Source organism: Erpetoichthys calabaricus, chromosome 3, assembly GCF_900747795.2.
Source record: "Erpetoichthys calabaricus chromosome 3, fErpCal1.3, whole genome shotgun sequence".
NCBI classification, from domain to species: domain Eukaryota; kingdom Metazoa; phylum Chordata; class Cladistia; order Polypteriformes; family Polypteridae; genus Erpetoichthys; species Erpetoichthys calabaricus.
In genome coordinates this window covers 44,122,704-44,145,821 of record NC_041396.2, presented here as the reverse complement: position 1 = coordinate 44,145,821, position 23,118 = coordinate 44,122,704, and the positions used below count along the sequence as shown (strand labels likewise).

The 23,118-nt window shown below is 36.9% G+C and overlaps 2 protein-coding genes across 3 annotated transcripts in view; one reads left to right on the top strand and one right to left on the bottom strand.

Annotated features, from left to right (window-relative positions):
• optc (opticin) overlaps nucleotides 1-22,729 on the bottom strand; it is a 134,344-nt gene extending 111,615 nt beyond the window's left edge. The window contains exon 1 of the mRNA XM_051924563.1: nucleotides 22,522-22,729. The gene's annotated coding sequence lies outside the window, so the exon portion shown is untranslated. The remainder of the gene's footprint in view (nucleotides 1-22,521) is intronic.
• Nucleotides 1-23,118, top strand: part of LOC114647973 (polymeric immunoglobulin receptor-like) — a 67,899-nt gene that overhangs the window by 23,462 nt on the left and 21,319 nt on the right. For both annotated transcript variants that reach the window (XM_028796711.2, XM_051924558.1), the window contains 5 exons: nucleotides 3,274-4,194; nucleotides 16,063-16,126; nucleotides 16,710-16,828; nucleotides 22,687-22,812; nucleotides 22,901-22,947. In XM_028796711.2, the coding sequence (XP_028652544.2) occupies nucleotides 3,274-4,194; nucleotides 16,063-16,126; nucleotides 16,710-16,828; nucleotides 22,687-22,812; nucleotides 22,901-22,947 (1,277 nt within the window). The remainder of the gene's footprint in view (nucleotides 1-3,273; nucleotides 4,195-16,062; nucleotides 16,127-16,709; nucleotides 16,829-22,686; nucleotides 22,813-22,900; nucleotides 22,948-23,118) is intronic.

The window sequence follows — 23,118 nt, the reverse complement described above, 5'->3', positions numbered from 1 at the left end:
CATTCCATCTACATATAGTGATTTTTTTTTCCAAGTCCTTCTCTAGTAATCCCCTTTATCTCTGATACATTTCAAAAGTGAGCAATGGGGTTAGGGGGCATCCTTGTCGAGTACCATGTTCTAGTTTGAAGTAATATGATATAATGTTAATACAAACAGAGGCTTCTGAACTGGTATAGAGTACTTTGTTAGATTTTATGGGTGACTACATTACATTAAACAAACGTTGAAGATTAGAAGCTAAGTGTCTCCTTTTAATAAGTCTGGCTTGGTCTTGTGATATTACAGAGGAAAGCAGTTTCTCATTATTTCTAACTAGAACTTTAGAGAGTATCTTAACATCATTATTCAGGAGTGAGATTGGTCTGTATGATGTTCATTGTAATAAGTCCTTATTTTTCTTTGGAAAGACGGTAATTAATGCTCGGTGAAAAGTTTGAGATAGAATTTTGTTGTCTATAGCTTCTATAAACATTGCTAATACTATTGGAGCAAACTTATTTTAATTTTTTTTATGCAATTCCACTAGGTATCCATCAGGGCCTGCTGCTTTCCCACACTGGAATGAGTTTATAACGTGTAGTAATTCAAAAATTTTCAGAGCCTTATCCAGTTCCTCTGCAATAAGAGTATCTAGCTGTGGTATTTGTACTGCATAAAAAAACTCAGATTGTGTCTTATCATCTTTAAACTGGGTAGAATATAAGAATTTATAGTACTCCCTAAACATTTGGGTTATATTTTCATTGGTCAATGATTTTTATATCCATCTGTGTTGGTAATTTCTGTCATTGCATTGCAGACTTCCTGTTTGTGGATTTGTTGGACTAATATCTTATTAGCCTTCTCTCCGTGTTCATAGTATTGATGTCTCGATTTAAAGATGAGCTGTTCTATTTCTTTTGTTTTCAAGAGGTTAACTCTGATTTCAAAACCTGTCTTTTCCTATAAAGTTTCTCATCTGGAGAATTGGCATATTCTTGATGTATGCTAGTAATTTCATTAATTAGCTCTGAAGTCTTCTTGGTTTCCAATTTATGTATGTGGGAAAGATATGAAATAATCTGTCCTCTTAAAAAAGCCTTCAGAGTTTCCCATAGTATTCCTGCAGAGACCTCTGAGAATGTATTTGTCTCTAAAAAAATAATCAATTTGCTCGGAGATGAATTCTGTACAGTTCTCTTCAGCTAATGCCAAGGGTTAAGACACCAGCTACGAGATGATTGTGTAAGACACAGTGATTTAAGCTCTGTGGTCAGAGGGGTGTGGCCGGAGATAACAACAGTGTCATACTTGTAAGAATTGATAGTGGGCAATAGATTATTATCAATAAAGAAATAACCAATTCTTGAGTAACTATGATGCACTTGTGAAAAGAAGGAATATGCTCTTAAGTCTGGTTTTAAAAATCTCCATGGATGATCAGTTATGATCCATTACAAATTGTGTGATTATTTTTGCAGTGTTATACAGTATATTATCCCCATTGTAGACGAAGACATATCCATGCTTGGATTTAAAACAAAGTCTCTTGCCATTATAATTTCATGAGTGTTCACATTAGGAACAGATTTATTTTGGATGAAATCTCTATCATCCACTTTAGGTGCATAGATATTGATCAAAATTACTTTAAATTGAAATAAATTTCCCACCACCATGATATATCGCCTTTCAGGATCAGATACAACGTCCTGATACTACAATGAGATTGTTTTGTGCATTAAGATTCCCACACCTCTAGTTTTCTTTGTATAGCTGGAGTGAAAGAATTTGCTAGTCTGATCTCAAAACTGGTCCTTACTTTTAAGTGAGCCTCCTGTAAAAATACTATCTTGCATTTAGGCCTGATAGATGAGAGAATGCTTTTTTTCTCTTTATATCGTGATTGGGGCTTCACAGTTCACAAAGTTCACTGTTTGGTCAGAAAGTCACTGGTTCTGACCTTTTGATGACATTTTGTAAACTTAAGGAAAAGAAGTACATTGTTTGATATAATAATTTTAGCCTTGATATCATATTGTGGCTATGGAGCCTGTTGACACTTATAGTTGTCAGGGTTTAAAGGATAAATAAGATATAACTTGTTCCCCCTCAGCCCTCCCCCAATTTGCCTCCCCAAGTGAGTCTAGACCACACTTAACAAAGTCCCAGTCCAATGACAGTGAAGAGACAGCGCACGTCCAAAACAATCAAGCCCCCAGCAGTGGTGCAGTAAAGATTAAAAATGAGATGTCGTATGATAGTACAGTCCAGATAAGCCTACAATATGCTTAGGATATGATCTTAAACAATTGCAATATAATAAACATAAGGAACGATGTTAAATAGTCCCCTTAGATAAAAAGAAAAAGGGAAAAAAAGTCTATAAACACTGAAAATGACAAGTTCCTTATTGGTTACCAAAATATACATATATTTAACAGAAGAAATTTCAATATTGTGATTTAAAAGAAAAAGAAATTTAAAAATATGGCCAGAAACGAAATAGAATATATAGTTACAGCAAATGTCACATTGCAAACAGAATAAGTTGCAAACAGAATCTTCTTTGCATTACCAGGACATGATATGACCCATGATCATGTTTTAAATGATGCCATAATTAGCCTTTCACAACACTTTCAATTTAGCAGGAAATAAGAGGCTGTATCTGATTTCAGCTTTGCGTAAATGTTGTTTAGTGCTGTAGAATGTGGCTCATTCAGCAGCTGTCAAAGGAAATAAATCATGGAAAATACAAATTCTGTTTGAGAATCAACATCAAATTTTCTTTAACCTGTAGTTTGTCAAAACTTGTTAATAGATGATTTTTAAAGTTTGTTTATGTGGTATTTTATACAGTATATAGAACCCATTTTCTATGACATGCTTGTGTTTTGAAGTGCTGTTGAAATTTATGTTTGGGAAACTCTTGGTGAACTGTGGGAGTTTTCTGCGGGAGATGAAGTGACCCAGAAGTGTTTAGACTGCCTTTAATTGAAGTTCTCCAGTCAGTAAACTTTTAAGGGTCTTGTCTTGGATACTTGGAAAGTAACCTCTGAAGAGTCAGGAAGACCCAAAGAGGCATACACTTTAGTAATTTTGGTTCCCTTTTGTCTTATTTTATCTGTTCCATTTTCACTTTCCTTCCTATATTTTGTTTTTGTATAATAAGCTACCTTTTTAAACCTTTGCTGTTCTCTAATGATATCTTTTTGGGTTCGCTCCAGCTTGCTCCTGTTTTGTCAATTAGTGTATGCTGTTCTTTGAAAGTCTCTTTTTCTTTTCTAGACATTAAAGGTGATCCGAAGGTAACTGCTGCTGTGGGCAAGAAAGTGGTAATGACATGTGAGTATGCAAAGAAATATAAAGACTCTAAGAAATACTGGTGTAAAACAAATCCAAAACGCTGTTTCTATCAATCACAACGTTACTATCGACAAATTGTTCATGATGACAAGTGGAACTACTTATTTACATTGCAAATTCATTGGGTGGAAGTCACAGATGCAGGGAGTTACGAATGTGTGATAGAAGACTCGAGAAATGCATTTCTGTCTTTTGTGGTGGAACTGGCAGTAACTGACTATTCCATTGTCACAGAACCAAAGACAGTAACAGAATATAGGGGCAAATCAATAAAGATAAAATGTCATTATAGCCAAACATACAACAGCGCTGCTAAGATATGGTGCAAAGAAGAACGTGGTGGGTGCACACCTTTGGCCAGCAGCCAATACCCACAAGCCAGAGTGGCTTTCGAAGATGACAGGGAGAGTGGAACACTCATTGTGACTATGTATGACCTCACAGTTAACGACACTGGATGTTACAAGTGTACAACCAGCTGGCCTAACAAACACACCTATTGTCCTGTTAAGCTTCAGGTGCTTGATTTGGAAATTCTAAAGGTACAAGATACAGTGGAGAGAACTGTGGGATCACCTGTCATGATGGAATGCTATTATAAACCACAGTATGTAGAATATGAAAAGTACTGGTGTAAACTGGAGATGAATGGAAAATGTCAAAGTGTGAACTCTAACCGGGATGAGCAGAAGAGATGGGAAGTCAATGATAAAACAAATAATTATACACTGACACTATACACCCGGACCCTGACTATGGAGGATGCTGGACAGTACCAGTGTGGAATACGTCGATCTGAATATCCCATTGACACAGTACAAGTGCAACTGCGTGTTCTCCCAGGTAAGTGGTTTGACATTAACATTAATTAAATCTGTGCCAAAGTAGCAAAATGTCATTTGATTCACAGCCCTTCTAACACACAAACCCTTTTTATTTGGCGTATGTGTCATGTTCGTTTAAAATCAAAATTCAAATAATAACTACTGGTTCTTCATGATGGTGCTGATGATCTGTATGTACAGTAGCCACATAGGATTGCATTTGTGAAGTTTTATTGGCTGTGCACATGCACTAATATTATGACCTTACACTTAAAGTCACCATACTAAGGTGATTACAATCCAATTGATATAGCCTGCTGGTTATTCTAAAATCCTATGGAAATGCTGTCAGTTCAATTCCAATTTGCTACTAGCAGTAAAATGTTTAAGAATGTACTATGATAATAATCCATCCCTCCTTTAAAATCAGTACAAGTATGGCAATGGTACCAGTCTGTCATATCCCAGGGCGCACTCAACAATACGGGCAAATTTAATGCCACCAATCAGCCTAAAGCAGGCCTTTGGGGTATGGAAAGAAATCAGAATGTCTGAGACGAACAGTTTATGCAAACTCCAGACAGACAGTGCTCAGATAGGGGATTTGAATCCAGGACTCTGGAGGTGAAAGTGAGCAGGAGCTAAGCACTGTGCCACTGTACTGTTCCTGATGACAATTATGATTCTGGATTTGAACACACAGAACACTACCATTCATAGCGACAGTTAGCAGTAGTTGCAGATTCTGTTTCTTACTCACAAGCTCAGCCAGCAGGCAAAGGTGCATACGTCATTTATTCATTCTGGTGCCTTTTCTGTTCTGGTCAATAAACTGGACTCTGCTCATTTGCAAGAAGATTAGATCTGTTTCAATGAGAGCTGGCTGTTCGCTCCACCAAACTTTCCAATTCTTTTCCAAAATAACATCAAGTCAAGACTTGAAGGTCCCTAAAGTCCAACTCTCTACCACAGTTCTTAGTAATTTATTCCATGTGTCTATGGTTCTCTGTTTTGTTTGAGATTAGTGTTTATTTGATTTTCATTTTTTGTTTTAAAATCAAAATCTGTGAGTTCTTTATATTGATGGCCATCTAGAATAAATATTGATGTAATTCAAGAGCCTTGGGTGAATGAATTGACTGAAGTTTTCTTTCATGTATCATACATTTTCCAAAATTGCTTAATCTAATAGAATAGTGAGACATTTTTCAGGCAACATCCGGCAAAAGGCAAGCTTGACTGGGTTGTAAGGCAAACAACCATACTCACTCATATTGTGCTTATATAGTGTTGCCTATAAACCTAACCAGGCACATCTTTGCAATAGAGAAAAAAACAAAGCAGACGCAGAATACATTTGTAAACTCTATGAATATGAGGGCCGAACAGGTCATGAATTATATATTTTTGTGTATAATCTATTGGTTTGCATGCATGCTTCATTGGTTTTTGCATGTACATGAACTATATTGGTTCGTGATCGTATATTATCAGCTTGTGTGTGATCTATATCCGTCTGAATATGTATATTACTGGTTTGCATAGGAACTGTATTGATTTTCACTTGTATATTACTGGCTCAGGTGCATTTGTTATTGGTTTTTGAGTAAACTGCATTGGTTTACGCTCATATGCTATCGGTTTGTGGGTGAACTATATTGGCTTGCATTCATATATTACTGGTGTGCTGGTCTAGCAATGTGTGTATGCTATAAAGTTGCTTTCATTCACGTCTTATATTGTTTTCATGGAGGTAATACATTGGTCTCCTGTATGAACTCAATTGGTATTATTTATGCATTAGATCAGGGGTGGGCAATGTTGGTCCTGGTTTTTTTATTTTATGGTTTGTTAGCCTGCAATGTAAGGTTTTTATATCGTAGATTTTTCCCTTTCCAAGGATATCATGTAAGTGATTTGAAGCCTAAAACGTAGTTTTCAGTCTGTCACATTTTTTTATTAAATGTTTTATTAAATCAAACAGTGCATGATAAACACACACAGATGTAAATGGAAACAAGCTAGTGGAGAACTACTGGCTGCTTTGTCATTAATATCTTATTGCTAATAAGGAGCCATTAAAAAACTGAATGCAGCTGTTTAAGATTGAAATAAGCAATTAAGGGTGTGGAACCTTAGCAAGTGAGACCACTAAAAAGAAGTATCAAAATGTCAATAACTGATTCATCAGCAATAATTGACTTCTTAAGAAACTGGGTTGGAACAAAATCCTGCAGCCACAGAGGCCCTCCAGGACCGACTTGGCCAGCCCTCCACTAGATCAATTACACGTGAGAATTGTACCAAGCTGATTTTATGAGTGTACTATATTGGTTTCACGTACGAAACTGGGCTGACAACAACTTGGCTATAACAGGCAAAGCACAAAAACGCCACTATTTTCTCAGGAAGCTAAGGAGAGCTGATCTCCCCCAGAAGCTGCTGGTTAATTTCTATAGATGCACTATAGAGAGCATCTTAACTAACTGCATGATGGCTTGGTACAACAGCTGCGCCAAGGCTGCTAAAGAAGCCCTGCAGCGGGATGTAAAAATAGCAGAGGCCATTATTGAAACTGAACTGCCATCACTCGAACTCTTGTATAAGACTCACTGTGTGAGAAGGGCCAAAAACATTGTCAAGGACAAAACTCATCCTGGAAATTCTTTGAGCTCCTCCCGCCAGGAAGACGCTTTAGGTCAATCCGTGTACGCACAAACAGACTAAAAAATAGCTTTTTCCCATCTGCAATAACCTTTCTGAACTCTGAATCCCCTCAGTCTGAGATCATTTTTAATTGAACATGTGCAATAAGCTATATTGGTAATGTGCAATATACTAATGTAATACAATATAGAATATGTAATGTACTATTTATTAACAGGTGCAATAACAATTTATGCTGCTGTACTTTGAGCAATAATAATTTGCTCTGGTTACTTGATAACTTAATACTGTATACGACATATTTGGAATTATTTGACTTTTCTTTAAATGCACCTTGAGGCTGTCACAAAAAGTAATTTCGTAGTGTTACACAATGACAATAAAATGCTTGAACTTGAACTTGAAACATACTAGTTTTACATATGCACCTTGTCACAGCTTTGTATGTGAACTCTATTGGTTTTGCATGCAAACTACGAGGGGGGACCCAAAAATAACCGGAAATATTTTTAAAACGTGTTTAATTTAATTTTCTGTACAAACTACAATTAGTCTCCTTCAAAGTACTCTCCATTGGCGGAAATACACTTATTTAACCGTTTGTTCCATTGTTCGAAACGTTTTTTAAATTCGTCTGAAGTAATGCCTATTAATGCTCTGGTCGTTTCTTGTTTTACCTCTTCGACGTCAGCAAAACGCCTTCCTTTCAAGTCTTTTTTCATCCGAGAGAACAAAAAGAAATCACACGGAGCTAAATCCGGTGAGTAGGGTGGGTGGTTCAGGGTTGTCATACCGTTTCTAACAATAGTTTCTGCAACACTATTTTCAAGAAGAAAACAAAATTTCACTGCCGCGCGTTGCTCACGATAATCGGCCATCGTAAAAAAGCGACGCTTGCACAAAACTACTTTTACAAAAAAATTCACTGAACACAAGCACAACCTTCCAGACTGATGGCACTTGGCAGACTGACTTGTGAGGAGTGTAACTAGATTGCCCTAGCGGCCCAACCATGTACTACAAGTACCAACCTAACAACAACAAAATTCCGGTAATTTTTGGGTCCCCCCTCGTATATTGGTTGTTCATGTGATCGGAATCATTTCAATGTCATGTCAATTGTATTTTATTGATCTGATCAGGGACTTTGTTGCATAGAAATCCAGAAAAGAACAATTTGGTAAAGCAAGCATTTGTCTGTGTTAATATACAGAATTGCCCATGCAGTATTTGATATTTCTTCTTTTGTAAGCTTTTTGCAATAGAGTTCTATAACTGAACTTTCAAACCTTGGTTTGTGATGGTGACATGGTTACTTGTAAATATAAACGCTTTGATACAGCATACTTTGTCCCTCATAATTTCAGGGAGTAAGTCTCTATACTTGTCATTTACTTAACTTTGTGTATCTCTGAGATCTTGAAGTTGATGTGCACTCATAGTATTTTGTGTAGGTGCAGCATCAAAATGTCTCTAGTGCAGGGGATCTCATCCTTTTTAATCTGGCTGTGGCTTTAAGGTACTGTTTAAGGATTGTATTTAGACAAAATCTAATTTCTGCTTCTTTTGGCCTTATCTTCTATTTTTATGATCCTGTGGAATCATTTTGAGACTTCTACTGTTTGAGAACCCTATCTCCATTTTGGTATCATCTGCCCTTTGTAAATAATCAGAAAGTCAGGATAGGGGTGGGCTTTTTTCCCTGCATCTTTGCATGCTACTAAAAACGTTTGTGCACTAAAGCATAAAGAACTGTGTATGTCCACACAAATCCGTATATCAGAAGCAAAATTGATTCTGAGAGTTTCTGTGAAAGCATGACTTGACTGTCTACAAGATGAAGACTGGAGCTGTCAGTCTAAGGTAGCAGACATCAGCACTGCTTACATAGTAACTGCATTTTCAGAAGCCATTGGCCATTCAATCAGGTAGCCATGTTTTGCACTGATCAGCCTCACTATGTAAACCAGGCAAAGAGTTTACCCTTCTGGTTAAAATGTATACAGAGTATGTTATTTCAGGGCTTCAACACAATTTACTCAAATAAACCTCACAGCACATTGGTGTCCAGTCAGCTAACCTGGTGTGAGACAAACTGAATTTGATAGTGTCAGGAATTTTCAGTACCAGTCCTGACAGACACTTTCATTTAATTTAGTATCAGAGATTTTTGTGACATTACAAGAGTAGCCAACATCTAAATGTGGGAAGACAGGAGATTGATCATCAATTTGAAGGGATTGTGCCAATTGAATTCAAAGTCCAAAAACACATCTAGTATCTAAAATGGAGTTTCCCTAAAACGCATAGTTCTTGGTCTTTTCTTTATATTACTATTGAGCTCTGGTGCTGTTTTAATGCATGCCACCATCTATTATAGCATGGCCACCACAATGTCACCAGTGATATGGTACACACACATGGCTTAACTAGCAACTTAAAAGTGTATCTCTAAAAAGATTACTTCATAAAAGAAAATACACAAAATGATTGAAGAACATGGTGACAAACGTGACATCACAAAATAAAGGTGAAAAAAGTAAATAATAAAACAAAAACAAAACATTTACAGGTAACACTTTAGCTTAAGTACTGAAAATATGCATCTATTACTCATTTTACTCTTATGTAACAAGACCTTAACAACGGTTTAGTCTTAGTTACGCTTATAAAGCTTTAGTAAAATGGTTATTCGTCTCTGCAATGTGGCCTGCTAAATAACTTCACTTTGGAACAGTCAGAAGTGGCTTAAATTAGACCAGTTTTGCTTTATATTGCATACTTCAGTATAAGACCTGGAAGTACTTCATACTTATAAGTCAATTTCCCAGCATTTCAAAGGCTCTTAACATACCACACTGTGCAGAGACGGATGGCTACTTTACTAATGCTTTATAAGCGTAATTAAAATGAAAAGAAGCTTTTGTTAATGCCCTGTTACATAACAGTAAATGAGTAATAGATGCATTTATACAGAACCTAAGCAAAAGTGTTACCCATTTATATAATCCTGACAGACAGGTGGAAGTAGCCCTCCCAATACCACTAACCAAATTCTTACTAAAAAGAAACAGTACAATTAAAAAGAAACTATTATTAGTCAATATATGTTATTTGTAAAGAAGGCGTCTAAGTTTTAAATTTAGTGGATTTGGGATTGGCAAGTCCTGTGGTGGTGGACATATAATCACTCCTTAGCCCAGTCACACTTTGCAGAGTTCACATGTCCTCCCTGTTTGTATGAGGAAAGATTAAAAGAGCTGAGCCTTTACGGTTTAAGCAAAAGAAGAATAACAGGAGACACGATTGAAGTGTTTAAAATTATGAAGGGAATTAGTACAGAGGATCAAGACTGTTCTTTTAAAATGAGTTCATCAAGAACACATGGACACAGTTGGAAACATGTTAAGGGTAAATTTCACACACACATTAGGAAGTTTTTCTTTACACAAAGAACGAAAGTAATGTGGTAGACAGTAAGACTTTAGGGACTTTCAAAACTCGAGTTGATGTTTTTTTAGAAGAAATAAGTGGATAGGACTGGCAAGTTTTGTTGGGCTGAATGGCCTGTTCTCGTCTAGAGTGTTCTAATGTTCTGTATACCTGTAGCTCTTCTATAAGCAATTGTGTTTCTTCACATCACAAAGTAAGTATTGAAGGAATCAGAGACATGCTAAAAAGCTGCTTGTATTCATGACCAATGTGCCTAGTATGATATCAGGGTTGAAACAGTCTTTCACAATCAAATTATGACATATGTTCTGTCATTTCTATTCAGAGACTGACATCTTCTATAGCTTAGGAAGAGATAACATGCAAATCATCCTCATCTACCTTGTCCTGTTGACCCTTTTAATATAAATGAAAGTATCTGCAAGCTTCTTTTTGAAGTGTCTTAATGGAGTTCAGTAACGGCCACCTCTTTGTCTACAGGTTTTGAAATTACTCCACAGAATTGTATTTCTGTGCTTACAGATGGGTCTCATGGCAGTTGAGAAGCCACACTGTAGAGTGAATAGCAGTGGCTGGGTATGCGTGACTAACTGCTCCTTCATTCTGTGTGTTTCACTTGCAGCCACAGAGCAACAACAGTTAGGAGGTCTTGCCATTTATTTTTCTTAACTTTTTTCAGTTTTGCCTGAAACATTTTACATTTATCCACTATCCAAAACGATTATTATATATTAAGGTCACAGGAGCCATCCACTGGGCGTGAACCATACCTTGGATATGGCATCAATCTGTCATGGGGCACACTTGCTCATATAGACCCACTTTAGTGTCATTCATTAGCTTAATTTGTACATCTATAGGATATCAGAAGAAAGTTGGAATATCAAAACTAAAGACAAATGTGTATACAGAGAGACATGCAACCTCCACACATGCAGAAGTTGCCATGGCTGGGTTTCAGCCAACATCCATCCACCCATCCATTTTCTAAACCTACATATCCAGAGCAGGGTGGATAGAGGAACAGCAAGCATCGGGCACAAGGCTGGAGAAATGGGCAGCCAGTCCATCGCAGTGTGAATTCACTCACACTCACACTTTCATTATGGACCATTTAGCATTGCCTATCCAACTAACCTACATGTCTTTGGACTGTGGGAGGAAACCTACACAGACATGAGAAGAACATGCAAACTCCATGTAGAGAGTACCAGAGACATGAACCCCAGTCACCATCATACCTTAAGACAAACATGTCAACCACTAATTACTAAAACTTAAAATGGATGGAAGCATTTTAACAGTATTTTTTGGTTTAAACCAAAGCCTGAGAAGATGATTTTGAAATTTCAGTTGAACTAAAAAAAAAAAAAAAAGCAAAATACCAGAAAAAAAACCTGACAGTGTTCACTAGACAAAAAATTGTAGAATTTCTGTAAGCAATAGTAAAAAGACAGACTTGAATGTGCAATCTGAAATTAATCTTACAAAGGTAAAAGTCTTCAAGCCACTGATCATGAACCGTCTACAATTTCAGTTCAGGTTATCACCCACCAACATGCAGTTTGATGGCTTTGTGTGTGCCCCATTATCACACTCTTCATAACAATACGGCACCAGTTGCAGAAGACGCAGAAATGGTTTCCTGATATTAAACTCGAGGAAATAAGAAGGGATAAATGCAGAATGAAGCCATCAGCAGCATGTAGTTTGCATCATCCACAAAGTCGGAGACACACAAAGCTTTGCACTTTAACATAGGTTAGGAGCGCATTGCCGCACCCACCACATGACAAACCAACTCAGGATCCAGATTAGGACCGGATTGCAGCCTTGCAGCGGGTGAAACCTCAGCACCACACTAGTTCAGATGGAGTGGAGCAGTGTGAGGTTTTCATGGTGGCTGGAGTGCCAATTATGCCACCAACCCCCAGGTTTGTCCCTGCTGGTTGGAGGGCCTACATGCAGGGCTGGATGCAGATTAACGTCATACCCAGGACAGAGCAAGTGCCCAACGGACTAGAGTTCATTTTGGCATTTACGGGATTCGAACTGGCAACCTTCCGATTGCCAGTGCAGATCCCTAGCCTCATAGGAACCAATAATACATTATACATCATAGCTAAAAGGTAACTCAACATAAAAATATAAAAGTTAAATATCCAAAGCTATAGACAGACAACAGCATATCATTGCAATTCTGAGTTTTTTTTGTCACATTAAAAAAAAAGCATTGTTAAATAAACTTAATTCAATTATGGGCAGTGGTTTCACACAACTAAATTGAGTAGATTTAAAATGAAACATTCATTTTAAGCTAATGCATTTATTTTGCGTTCAGAAAACATCGCTTAAATGTCTTTGTGTAGCATTAAAGTAACTGAATCCCTTTCATTAAACCTAAATTACAAGTATTTATTAAACATTGTTTTTTTTGATTGAGAATACAGATTTTTTTTAAAAAATCAAACCAACTTAACCTTATTTCACTACATATGAATGAAAATTGTGGACCTAATAAATGCATAGAACACAAAAGGTTGGATAAGGGTGTAGTGGTTCACTTATCGCTTAAGGAAAACACTTTTTTTTTTTTATTTCAAACCTGTAAAAAAACAACTATTTACAGCATCGCAGGAAAAGTTTCTTACATTTCAATGTCACAACGCCACATTTTCTTCATCATCCCAACTTTGAGAGCACATCAATCCATCAGTTCCTTTCACCTCTCTTTGGCTGCAGCAAAACCCCACTTTTCGACGTCTCTCTGAACCCTTCCTCTTATCTCGTTCAGTGCCCAAAATTTGTGCTGTGCTGCCTTTCTAGATACATTGTGTAAAATCAAATTCCCTCTCACCTTCCAAATTCTCCAGTTTATCAGAAACCAAACCAAAAATCCCTGTGTTTTATTAAGCTTCTCTGTCCCTTTGCCCCTTAGTACTAAATTATAGGCTGCACCAATACAAAGACTGCCTGGAAAGACTTCCAAATGTCCTTCCATAAATTGTGTACCCACCTAAACTTCCCAAATATGTGTCTCAATGTTTCCTCCTTCTTATACCCGTGATGGGGACATATTTTCTCCCTTGTGAGTGCCTTGTGGATATCCACCACCATACCATTAACCAATTCAGATCTTTTACACTATTACCCAAACCTTTGCACTGGATTCTGGCCCATACGTCCTGTCTCTCTCTCTCCCCCAGCTTTGCCATTTTTCCACCTGATTTGCCATCTTGGATTGTGTTGCGCAATTGATGGTGATCCCAGCAAACTGACACGCTTTTGAAAGTGTGATATTTCTGCTTTTAGTCTATAACATACTAATAGTGAGGTGGTCTGTACTAAGCTCTTGGAATGACATTGTTCCAGACAGCTACACATCTCATAGCACTTCTGAATCAGAAGGATGTCAAATTCTGGAATTTGTGACAAATTACAGGCTCGAGAGCTTTACAGGGAATAGCATAATGAATACAAATCATTTTCAGTTGGATGCTAACATTGTCTCTGCCCCCTTCGTTTACCTCTCTTTCTATATCAAGACGTCTGATAAGGTCGTATTCCCATCCCATACAAACTGGAAAGTCATTTTTCTTATCGATCAACCAAGCACTCTAGGCAATGGAAATACTTCTCCCAAGTAGAGACAGGTTGGCAAGACATCAGCCTTAACAACCAGAGCCTTTCCAAGAAAAGATATATTTCTTCCTTTCCACAACATGAGTTTCAAACTAAATGTCTTAATTCTTTTTTGGTTGATTGCATTTTTAATATAATCGTAGCATTAATTACATTATTTCATTGATTGAAAACAAAGAAAAGGATGCCTTTCTGAAGCAGAGTACTCAAAATGTATCAAAAAAATATCATAAATTAGCTTCAACAAGCCCAAAATACGCATGGCATTTGGAAAAAGATCAATTTACTTAAAGTCTTTAACATTTTTTTGAAGTATACAGAAGGTGAGGGATCCCTTGGAAGGTGTTGTCAACAACGTGGGCAGTTCTTTATGCAAACTTTCACACTTTATGCAAATATGGGATAGCCCTGCTCATAAAACTTGATTATTGTAACTTAAAACAACTTAATTTAACTGTGTATAGGGAAAATGAGGATAATAAAAATATTAATTTTGAGTAAAAATTAACATAAATGAGTAGTGACAACGGTCTCTGAGGCAGATTATGCTTTTGACGAAAGAAAATATCCTATTGCTTTGTTTCAACGTCTAACAAGTCAAGGTAACTAGAAAGAGTTAAGTAAAACTTAGCTCAACAGCATAGATAATTATTTTAAAATAATTAAATTTATATACAGAAATTGAACATTCCCAGTAGTTGACTTTTTTTGAATGTAGAATGGAATTCATTTTCCAAGTTTCATCCTCAGCACAAACACTCTGTGTTTCTTCTGGTATCCACTTGTATATTCTGCTGATGTTTTAGTTTCTGTCACAATTTAATTTTAATGGCAACCCAAAAACAACAGAGAAAAACCTAAAACTCAGAAGACATTCACCATCTTGACCTCTTAAATTGAATATACAGCAGCAGGTCGTGAACTAGTTGGAGTGAGTTACTGGGTATGTCACACTAGGCGACGGCCCTTCATGGTAGTGCTCCACCAACTGTATCTAATTTGCTACGATTATGTAAATGACGGCTATAAATAAAAATATCAAAGTCATAAATGCACTAGAAATTCACACCACACATATATTTTCTAACTTTTTAAAGCATGCCAATTGCCCTTCTTTAAAAGTCATTGTAGTACTCCCACCTAAGAGAGGAACATACGAAAAAAAAGCCATTTAAAGCTGTTACTAGAAATCACTTCTGATGAGAGTGTCTGTTTGACAATAAACTGACTAGAATGAAAAGAAATTCAGAAGTATAATAAAATTACATGTAGGACCCTAAAACATAAAGTGATTAGTTACTTGGTGGAATGGAGGGCCAGAGGTTAGTGCTGCTTTGTCCTGGCTACAGTGACTTGAGCTCTATACATTCCAGGATGGGTCACTATCTAGGAGTTTGAGTGCTCTCTCTCTCTCTCTCTCTCTCTCTCTCTCTCTCTCCGGATTCTTGCTCTCTAACCACATCCCAGTGACCTACATGTTCAGTTACTTGTCAACTCAAAACAGGCCTTGATAGAGTGAATGTGGAGCTATGCATACAGGGTAGGTGTGTGCCGGGGTGGTCCTTGCCTTGTTTCTGGTGATGCTGATATAGGCTCTGACATCCTGAAACTGAAATTGCATAAAACATGCTCAGAAAATGGAAACTTAATGGCATATCTTACATTGCTTTTCAAATTTTTAAATGTTTTTGCCTTTTTAGTGTACACCATTCATATTGTATGCCATAAATCAAACATTATAATAATGAAAAATTATTTAATATGCTTTTAACATTACCATTTAAAGAATGGTTTTTTTCTTGAATGTCCTGTTTTGACCATATTATTTTAGCCACTTTTCTTGAATCAAAATGATACTGCAAGTGTGAGCTTTGCCTTTATTAAAATTAGACTTTTAATATTATAAACTTTAATATCTACTATTCTGTCCTGGGTAGGGTCCTGACTTGTGTGCAGTGCTGCCTTAATTGGTTTGAAAATGGAAGGAAGGATGAATAAATCATAATAATTTTTGTATCATATGTACTTGGTTAAAGGCCTCATTTCTCATCCTCTTCCTCCTTTTTCTTCTTCTAATGCTCAGTTTGATTTTTCAGTCTGAGAACAAGCTTTGTGTGTCTTTCAGCTAAGGTGGAAGACACCACCATTAATCAGCAACATGAAGATTTCAACCAAACCACTAATTCTGGGTAAGACAAAGGCTGTTGAGTCCAGTATAAGGATTTCACAGCAATGTCCAAGTATTTCTGTAGGATTTGGTTTAGGAAACTTGCAAAGCATTGCAACTTTTAAAATGTTTTTCATGCTTGATTATTAATATTATAACACTTTTATTTCCAATGGACTTGATAGCACTGCCCCTGTTGTGAATGGCTCAAAATTAACATAATAGTAAATTGCAGTAAATCAGCACATTGATTTAGTTTAAAGGCTTTCTGATTGTTTTATTAAAAATGTTATGTAGAATATTGATTGATTTTAAAGAAAGACTATAATATAAATGTAATTACAGAATGAGTTCTGTTTATTAATTGCTTGCAGTAAAATGTCTTATAATTGTCCCATTAGATTAAAATAAGGATTTATGATTGGATGTTAAAAATACATTTAAAATAATTTCTGTAAAGGATTTAATTATTGCCTTATGGCACTTATAAGTTAATGAGGAAGACAAGACAAGCTCCTCAGGTAAACTCACTTGCAACGCCGTTCAGATGAGATGCTTACCAAATTTTCCTGGGCTTTGTGCTCTTTACTCTCTCTTCATTTTAGGACAAGAATTATTGCATGGTTCAACGAAAACAAAATCTTTCTTATTATAATTGGGGTGCTGCTGGTGTTGATATTAATAATTGTGGTCTTATTAATTGCAAAGATGATTCGCAGACGAGGTGAGTGATCAGTTTTCTCTGTTATACCATCTCTGTTGTCATCAGTCAGAGGTAATAATTATGGCTCACTCCTTGATATTTTTAATTCAGCTTTTTAAACATCTTCAGTCTTGCAGCTCAAGAAGCTGAAGTGATGTGTTTAGAGTTATATGCTATGGGGCGGTGAGGTGAGGTGAGGTGACTCAGGGTCAGGACAGAGTCAAAGGCTGAGCTGGTGCTTTCGCTGTCACACCATCTAGCTATAGTTACATAATTAGGTGCCTGCAGGAGACTTAACTCTGAGTCATATCAGCAGTTATTGGCTCAACTGGGGCCAGAATTCCTAAGCCTAAAATACTTATTGTAAGAGAAGTTGATTGGAAGCAAAAGTAAATTTGATTAAGTGATGTCACTTTGCTACTGAGGCTCACAGAATGTGCTTTAAGCAGTGCTGACCATTAAAATCAAAGCCAAGTAAATTACTGTCCTTTCTCTGCTTTGTGCCTCAGAGACAGAAGTTGTTAAATTAGACTGAACTTTCATGTAAGTGGTATCTTTATGTAAGGAGTTTTTCATGGTAATATTTTTTATTTTAATTTGTTATTACAATCTTGGTGAACTGAACTGTCTCCTCTCATGTTTTAAATTTCTTATGTTCTTATGTTCAGTGTTTCCATGTAGTAGCTGAGGTGCTTGTGCTGTAAATTGCTTGGTTCAGTAAGCAAATAACCTGTCATGTCTCCAACTGGACAAACAGAAAAATCATAGTAGTGTGCAGTAGTGACTTGTCAGATACTTTGTGTAAAAATATCCACTAAACATCTTGATGTGCTTAGATTATGATATATGCAATTGTAACATAACATTGTCAGACCTGCTTAATCCATTTCATTGTCATGAGGAGCTGGAGCCTATCCATGCAGCACTGGGTGCAAGGACACCAGCCCATTAGACTAACCACTATACCACACACGACCCCTCAGGCAAAACTGACACTGAACTTATCTTTGCTTGTGACAGTGCGGGTCAGCTCCACACTCCAAGTTGATCTAGGGAGCCTCTTGAACCCGCTACCACTGACAACATCCCCGAGGGATGAGCCAATGGATGAGCATAAAGCAAGGGGTAGATGCGTAAAAGTGCTTTTACTAAAAAACATCAAGAATCAAATAGTGTCCAAAAGTGCAGTGGAAATCTTCAATAAATAAATAAATAATCTATAAAAACCAAGTGCAGACAGTGGAGGTTAAAACCAGGAAAAAAACAAATCCACCTTTTTCTGAGCCATTGATTTTTTTTTTCTTTTTTAAAAGGAATCAGCAAAATAATGAAAGAATTATTTTTATGTTTAATAATATAAAAAAAGAAAAGAAACATTGCACAAATATATTTTCTTAACTTTATTCATTACAAGGTCACAGTGAGCCAGAGTGTGACGATGCAGGTCCACTCCACATTCCCATCTTCTTTACGGGAGCCCTGAACCCAACGCCGTCAGTAATGTCATCGAGATGAGCTGACAAATGAGGGCACTTCTCAGATGAAGCCAGGAGATATTTCCAAAACATGCAAAAGTGATTTTATTAAAACAATAATCACAGTGTCCAAACAAAATGTGCATCAGGTTCAATAAATAAATCATAAAACCAAGTGTCCAGTGGGGATAAAAAAACCCATAAATAAATCCTTTAAAATCTGAGGTTAAAAAATGCTGACATTAAAATGCAGTCTGTCTCTCATTACTCTCTGGCCCACCTCTGTCTATCATTCTCCCCGGCTCACCCATTGCTCCCAGAGCCAGCGGAGACCCAACAGCCACGAGCTCCTTTCAGCCGACCTCCGTCTTAGCTGCCTGCATGCATCGCTGCCAGACTGTCCGAGGTCGGCTCTCCTCCCTTCATCTTTCACGCTCCACTAGTCGCTCCTCGGATCCCTCGGGAGGACACCTGCCTTGCTCACCCCACTCACTTGAACATTCAGTGGGGTAGTCTAACCCTTCCCAACAAACGCACCTTTGCAGGGCCCCAGCTCGTGCTGTTTCCTCCTTACAGGTGGCCAGATCGTACTTCCAAAACTGCCATTCATGTCCTTTAAACTCCTGCTTTCTTTCTTGATCCATCTATATTCCCCCTTTCCTGATGTCGACCCCTCTCCCTGCGCCTTAATCACATGCCGCAGGAAGCCAATGAAGCATTTGAGAACAAACGCACCCACACGTGCAGGTGTGACTCGCTCCAACTACCTCATTAACTCCCCGCTGTCATGCAATCGCGCCCACGGAGAACGACACAGCTATATGGATTAAAACCTGGCCCTTTTTTTTTTGAAGCAGAGGACCCGCCATACCACACAGAGCCTATCCTATCAGACCTATGTCTAGGGCAGGAACCAGTCCTAGGTGGGCTACTCATCCAATGAACATTCCCATTCGCATATACTGTACAGTAAGTGACCAGCTTAGAGTCATCAATCAGCCTAACATGCATTACCCTGAAAATATCAAAACATGAAGAGAACATTTCGTTTTCCACACAGGATGGGTATCTGAACCTTGGAGCTGTGAGACATCAGTAATAAATGATGTGTAAACGTAACCCCAAATATATTGAGAATAAACAGCATGTTAATAATCTAACACATGTTTTAAAACATTGTGCATAATGGTGGTGGATAAAGGGTCCAGTAAGTTGTACTGCCACCTTGCATCCTTTGAGAATTTAGTTCTGTTTCATGTTGAGGCGTCCACTATTGTGGAGTTTTCCCAATTTTCACATACAGGGCAAAGTTTCGATATCTGGCTGAGTGACGTTACTAAAATGAGTGTGCTGGCAGCGGGCATCTGCTTTGAGACTGGCAGCTACTGCAGGCTGGGGCTCCCTGTAGCTCAAAATTAGACTGCAGGTTATAACACATTAGAAAACATACATATGGCATAATATTCAGGTGTGCTTCAGGGCTTTTTAACTGTTTTGAAATCATGTTTATTTTCTTCATCATAGAGACAGATAAAATGTTTTGTTTATTAAATATTTTTGTAACTATCATGTTTATTTTCTTCATCATAGCGACACATAACTTTTTTGTTGTATTTTTGTAACTAAGAGTCATATCAAAAAATAACGTAGTTACATGTGTAAGTAGAGTACATGCATTTGTTAACAGTATTTTACAATATTATGCCTTTAAAAACTGAGGCTTGCGATGGCTGAGGTAGCTTCATGGACACCAGATTCCAACTTAATTGATTTAAAAATTACATTTTTTTGCAGTGTTTGTTGTACAACATAGTTTTTTTATGGATACTTCTACTTCATATTTCTTATACATACATATTTTAATATGGAGGAGTAAACTTTATGTTGAAGTCTCAAGCTAAAATTATTGGCTACAGTGGAACATGATGGATAATAGGTCATGCACTCTTAAAAATAATGGTTCTTTAATGACATTTTATGGTTCTTTACTGAGTTGTGTGGTTCCTCATAGAAGTGTTGCTTGGCAAAGAACCATTTCATTCTGGGAAGACTTCTCTGAATATGAAATTGGTTGTTTGTGCTTTGAAAAGCTTTCTAATATGTAGAAACAAAAGTGAAATCTTTAATGTATTGTAGGCTACCTAGCAGGATACTAACAGATTAAGAAACCCTGGACTTAGCCTGTGTTATTATACGTAAGAGTCCTTTTAAAAAACAAGGCATTGATATTTTACAAATCTGTTATGATTATGTTGCCTGCTACGAATCTAAATACGTAAAGGTTCTTTTTGGAACCTTTATGTGGAACCAAAATGGTTTCCTTATGGTATTGCTCTGAAAACCACCTTTATCTTTATTTTTAAGAATCTGCATTTGCTGTTAAATTGTGATGTCAGGGGAATATTAAATTATGATAATCTGCAGATAACTACATCACAATCTAAACTCTTACAGGCACATGAAGTTTCCTTTATTTTCAATTTTAGAACTACATTATGATTTTAAGTAGACTTTGTCAAATTGTAATATTCTGTTTAAAATAGCATAATAAATGCATTCTGAGACTTTAAGGTAAGGAAGAGAGACATTGTGAGGTACGGTTGTTCTACTCACTAGACATTGCACCAGACAGCGGCAACATGTTGCATGAATTTTAGGTAACTTTTTAGTTTAAATGCTACAAAAATGCATCTATGACTCATTTACACATATGTAACAACAGCTTCTTTTGGTCTTCATAACACTTATAAACCATCGGTAGATGGGCTATTCATCTCTGTGCATTGTGGTGAATCGACATGATGGTCAAATTACTTGTTAATATGAAGGATTCACAGGTCTTATACTAAATATGTAATATAAAGAGAAACATGTCTCAGTTAAGCTGCCTCAGACAACAACAACAACAACATTTATTTATATAGCACATTTTCATACAAAAAGTAGCTCAAAGTGCAGACCACTCCAAAGTGACATTTAATTAGTAGATCACATTGCAGAGATGAATGACCAATTTAACGATGCTTTATAAGTGTGATGAAGACTCCAAAGGTTAAGGTCTTGTTTCATAATAGTAAATAAGTAACACATGCATTTTTGCCGTACCTAAACTTAAGTCTTAATCTGTTCACATCACAATAATGATCCAATAAAACCCATAATGCATCTATGAAGCTGTCTTTTAGTGTAACATAAATGTCAATTCACTGTATGCATGGCAGCTTATTGAGCCACAGATACAGAGCCCATTTCCTCTTTAATTTATTTTATAGATATGTTAGATGACTTTTTGCTTTCCTTACTTAAACTTTACTGTTCTGGTTTGAAATGATCATATTACTGACCTGACACAGCTTCAGGCACAAGGCAAAGCGAGTTGGTGCTGTAAAGGTTTGCTCCAGCAGTGGATGTGTCAATGTTCTTCTGGCCGCAAGTGTGATTCTTCTGTTGTTTCACTAAATTGAACTTTTTTGCCATTAGGAGTGATGATTGGATGAGTAAAAAAGGAAAATATACAGTTATATACAAATATATACAAGCTGAAATTACCTCTCTTAAGTTAAATTTGAAACAGTAAATTATCCTGTAATTGAAGTCTCTGTTTTAAGATTTACTAATGCTTGTTAATGGGAATTTTGGAAATTTCAATAAGGTTTACAGTGCACTTCAAGATATCTCAACGCAAATTCAACTGTCCTATCAAATTTCCTTAAAGAACAGGTGTATTCTTTATTCAGCCAAGAAATTATACTATAGTGGCATATATATTTTTTTTGTTTAAATGAGTTGTCCGAATAGTTTTTACCAGTATTTAAAGTGTTGCTTTCTCAGACTCTGTCCCTAGCCCAGCCTCTCTCTTGTCTGAAAGTAGTGCTGCACTGCTTATGGATTTAGTCACAGTCAATCATGTTCCACAAATGCCCAAGTCGGATGAAGCCTTTTTTGCTAGATAAGGTGATCGGCTGCTTCATAGGAAAAAACAGTACTTCTCCAACTAGAGCTTCTTATTTTCAATTGATTTGCTTATCACTGACCTTTCATGCACTGCAGTGCTTTAGTTTGATATTTCATTTTTAACAAGTTAAGTTTGTCCTCCCCATGACCTTAGATTGGATTAAGCTGGGTTAAGAATTTTATGTTATTTTGTTACATTTTGTTTTTCACAATGCTGTGTTGCAAAAGGCACTCAAATAAGAATTAAGATGTACACAAAAAATCCCAAATTATTCAAATACTTACAAGTACCAGTCCTTTCTATTTCTTTTTTCTTTCTACTAATCCTTTCTTCTAATATCTGTTTGTCTCTCAGACTGGGCAGACAATCCTCCTTTCAGCTCCGTTGAATGTGACATGAGCAGCAGATTTGAAGCTGTTCCCATTTAATGGTACTCCTTGTTTCTACAGTGAGATTAACACACAATGACAAAGACAACAGTTTTGGAGTACGGCTACGGAATGTTCAAAACACTCCAGCAGTCTACCCGACAGTCCAGTCCTCTCAACAGATGGCCAGCATTGGCACTTCAGTTGGTAAAAGAGCAGCACTTATTGTTGAAAATATCGAGAGTCTACAGATCATTCCAGTTGATATATGTTCTTCTCAATGTTCATTTTGCAGATATTGAAGAAAGCAGTAGTGACAGCTCTGAATGCCCTGAAGATACGGTAAGTAAAATTAATCATAAGAAGTTCATCCAACTGCCTGTCCATTATCAAATCCCCTTAATCCAATTCAGGGCTGTGGGGGCCAGAACCTATACTGACAACAGATGATGTGCTCACATTACCTGGCACTCAAGAGCAACATCAGCTATCAGGGCAGCCAAAAAATCTTTA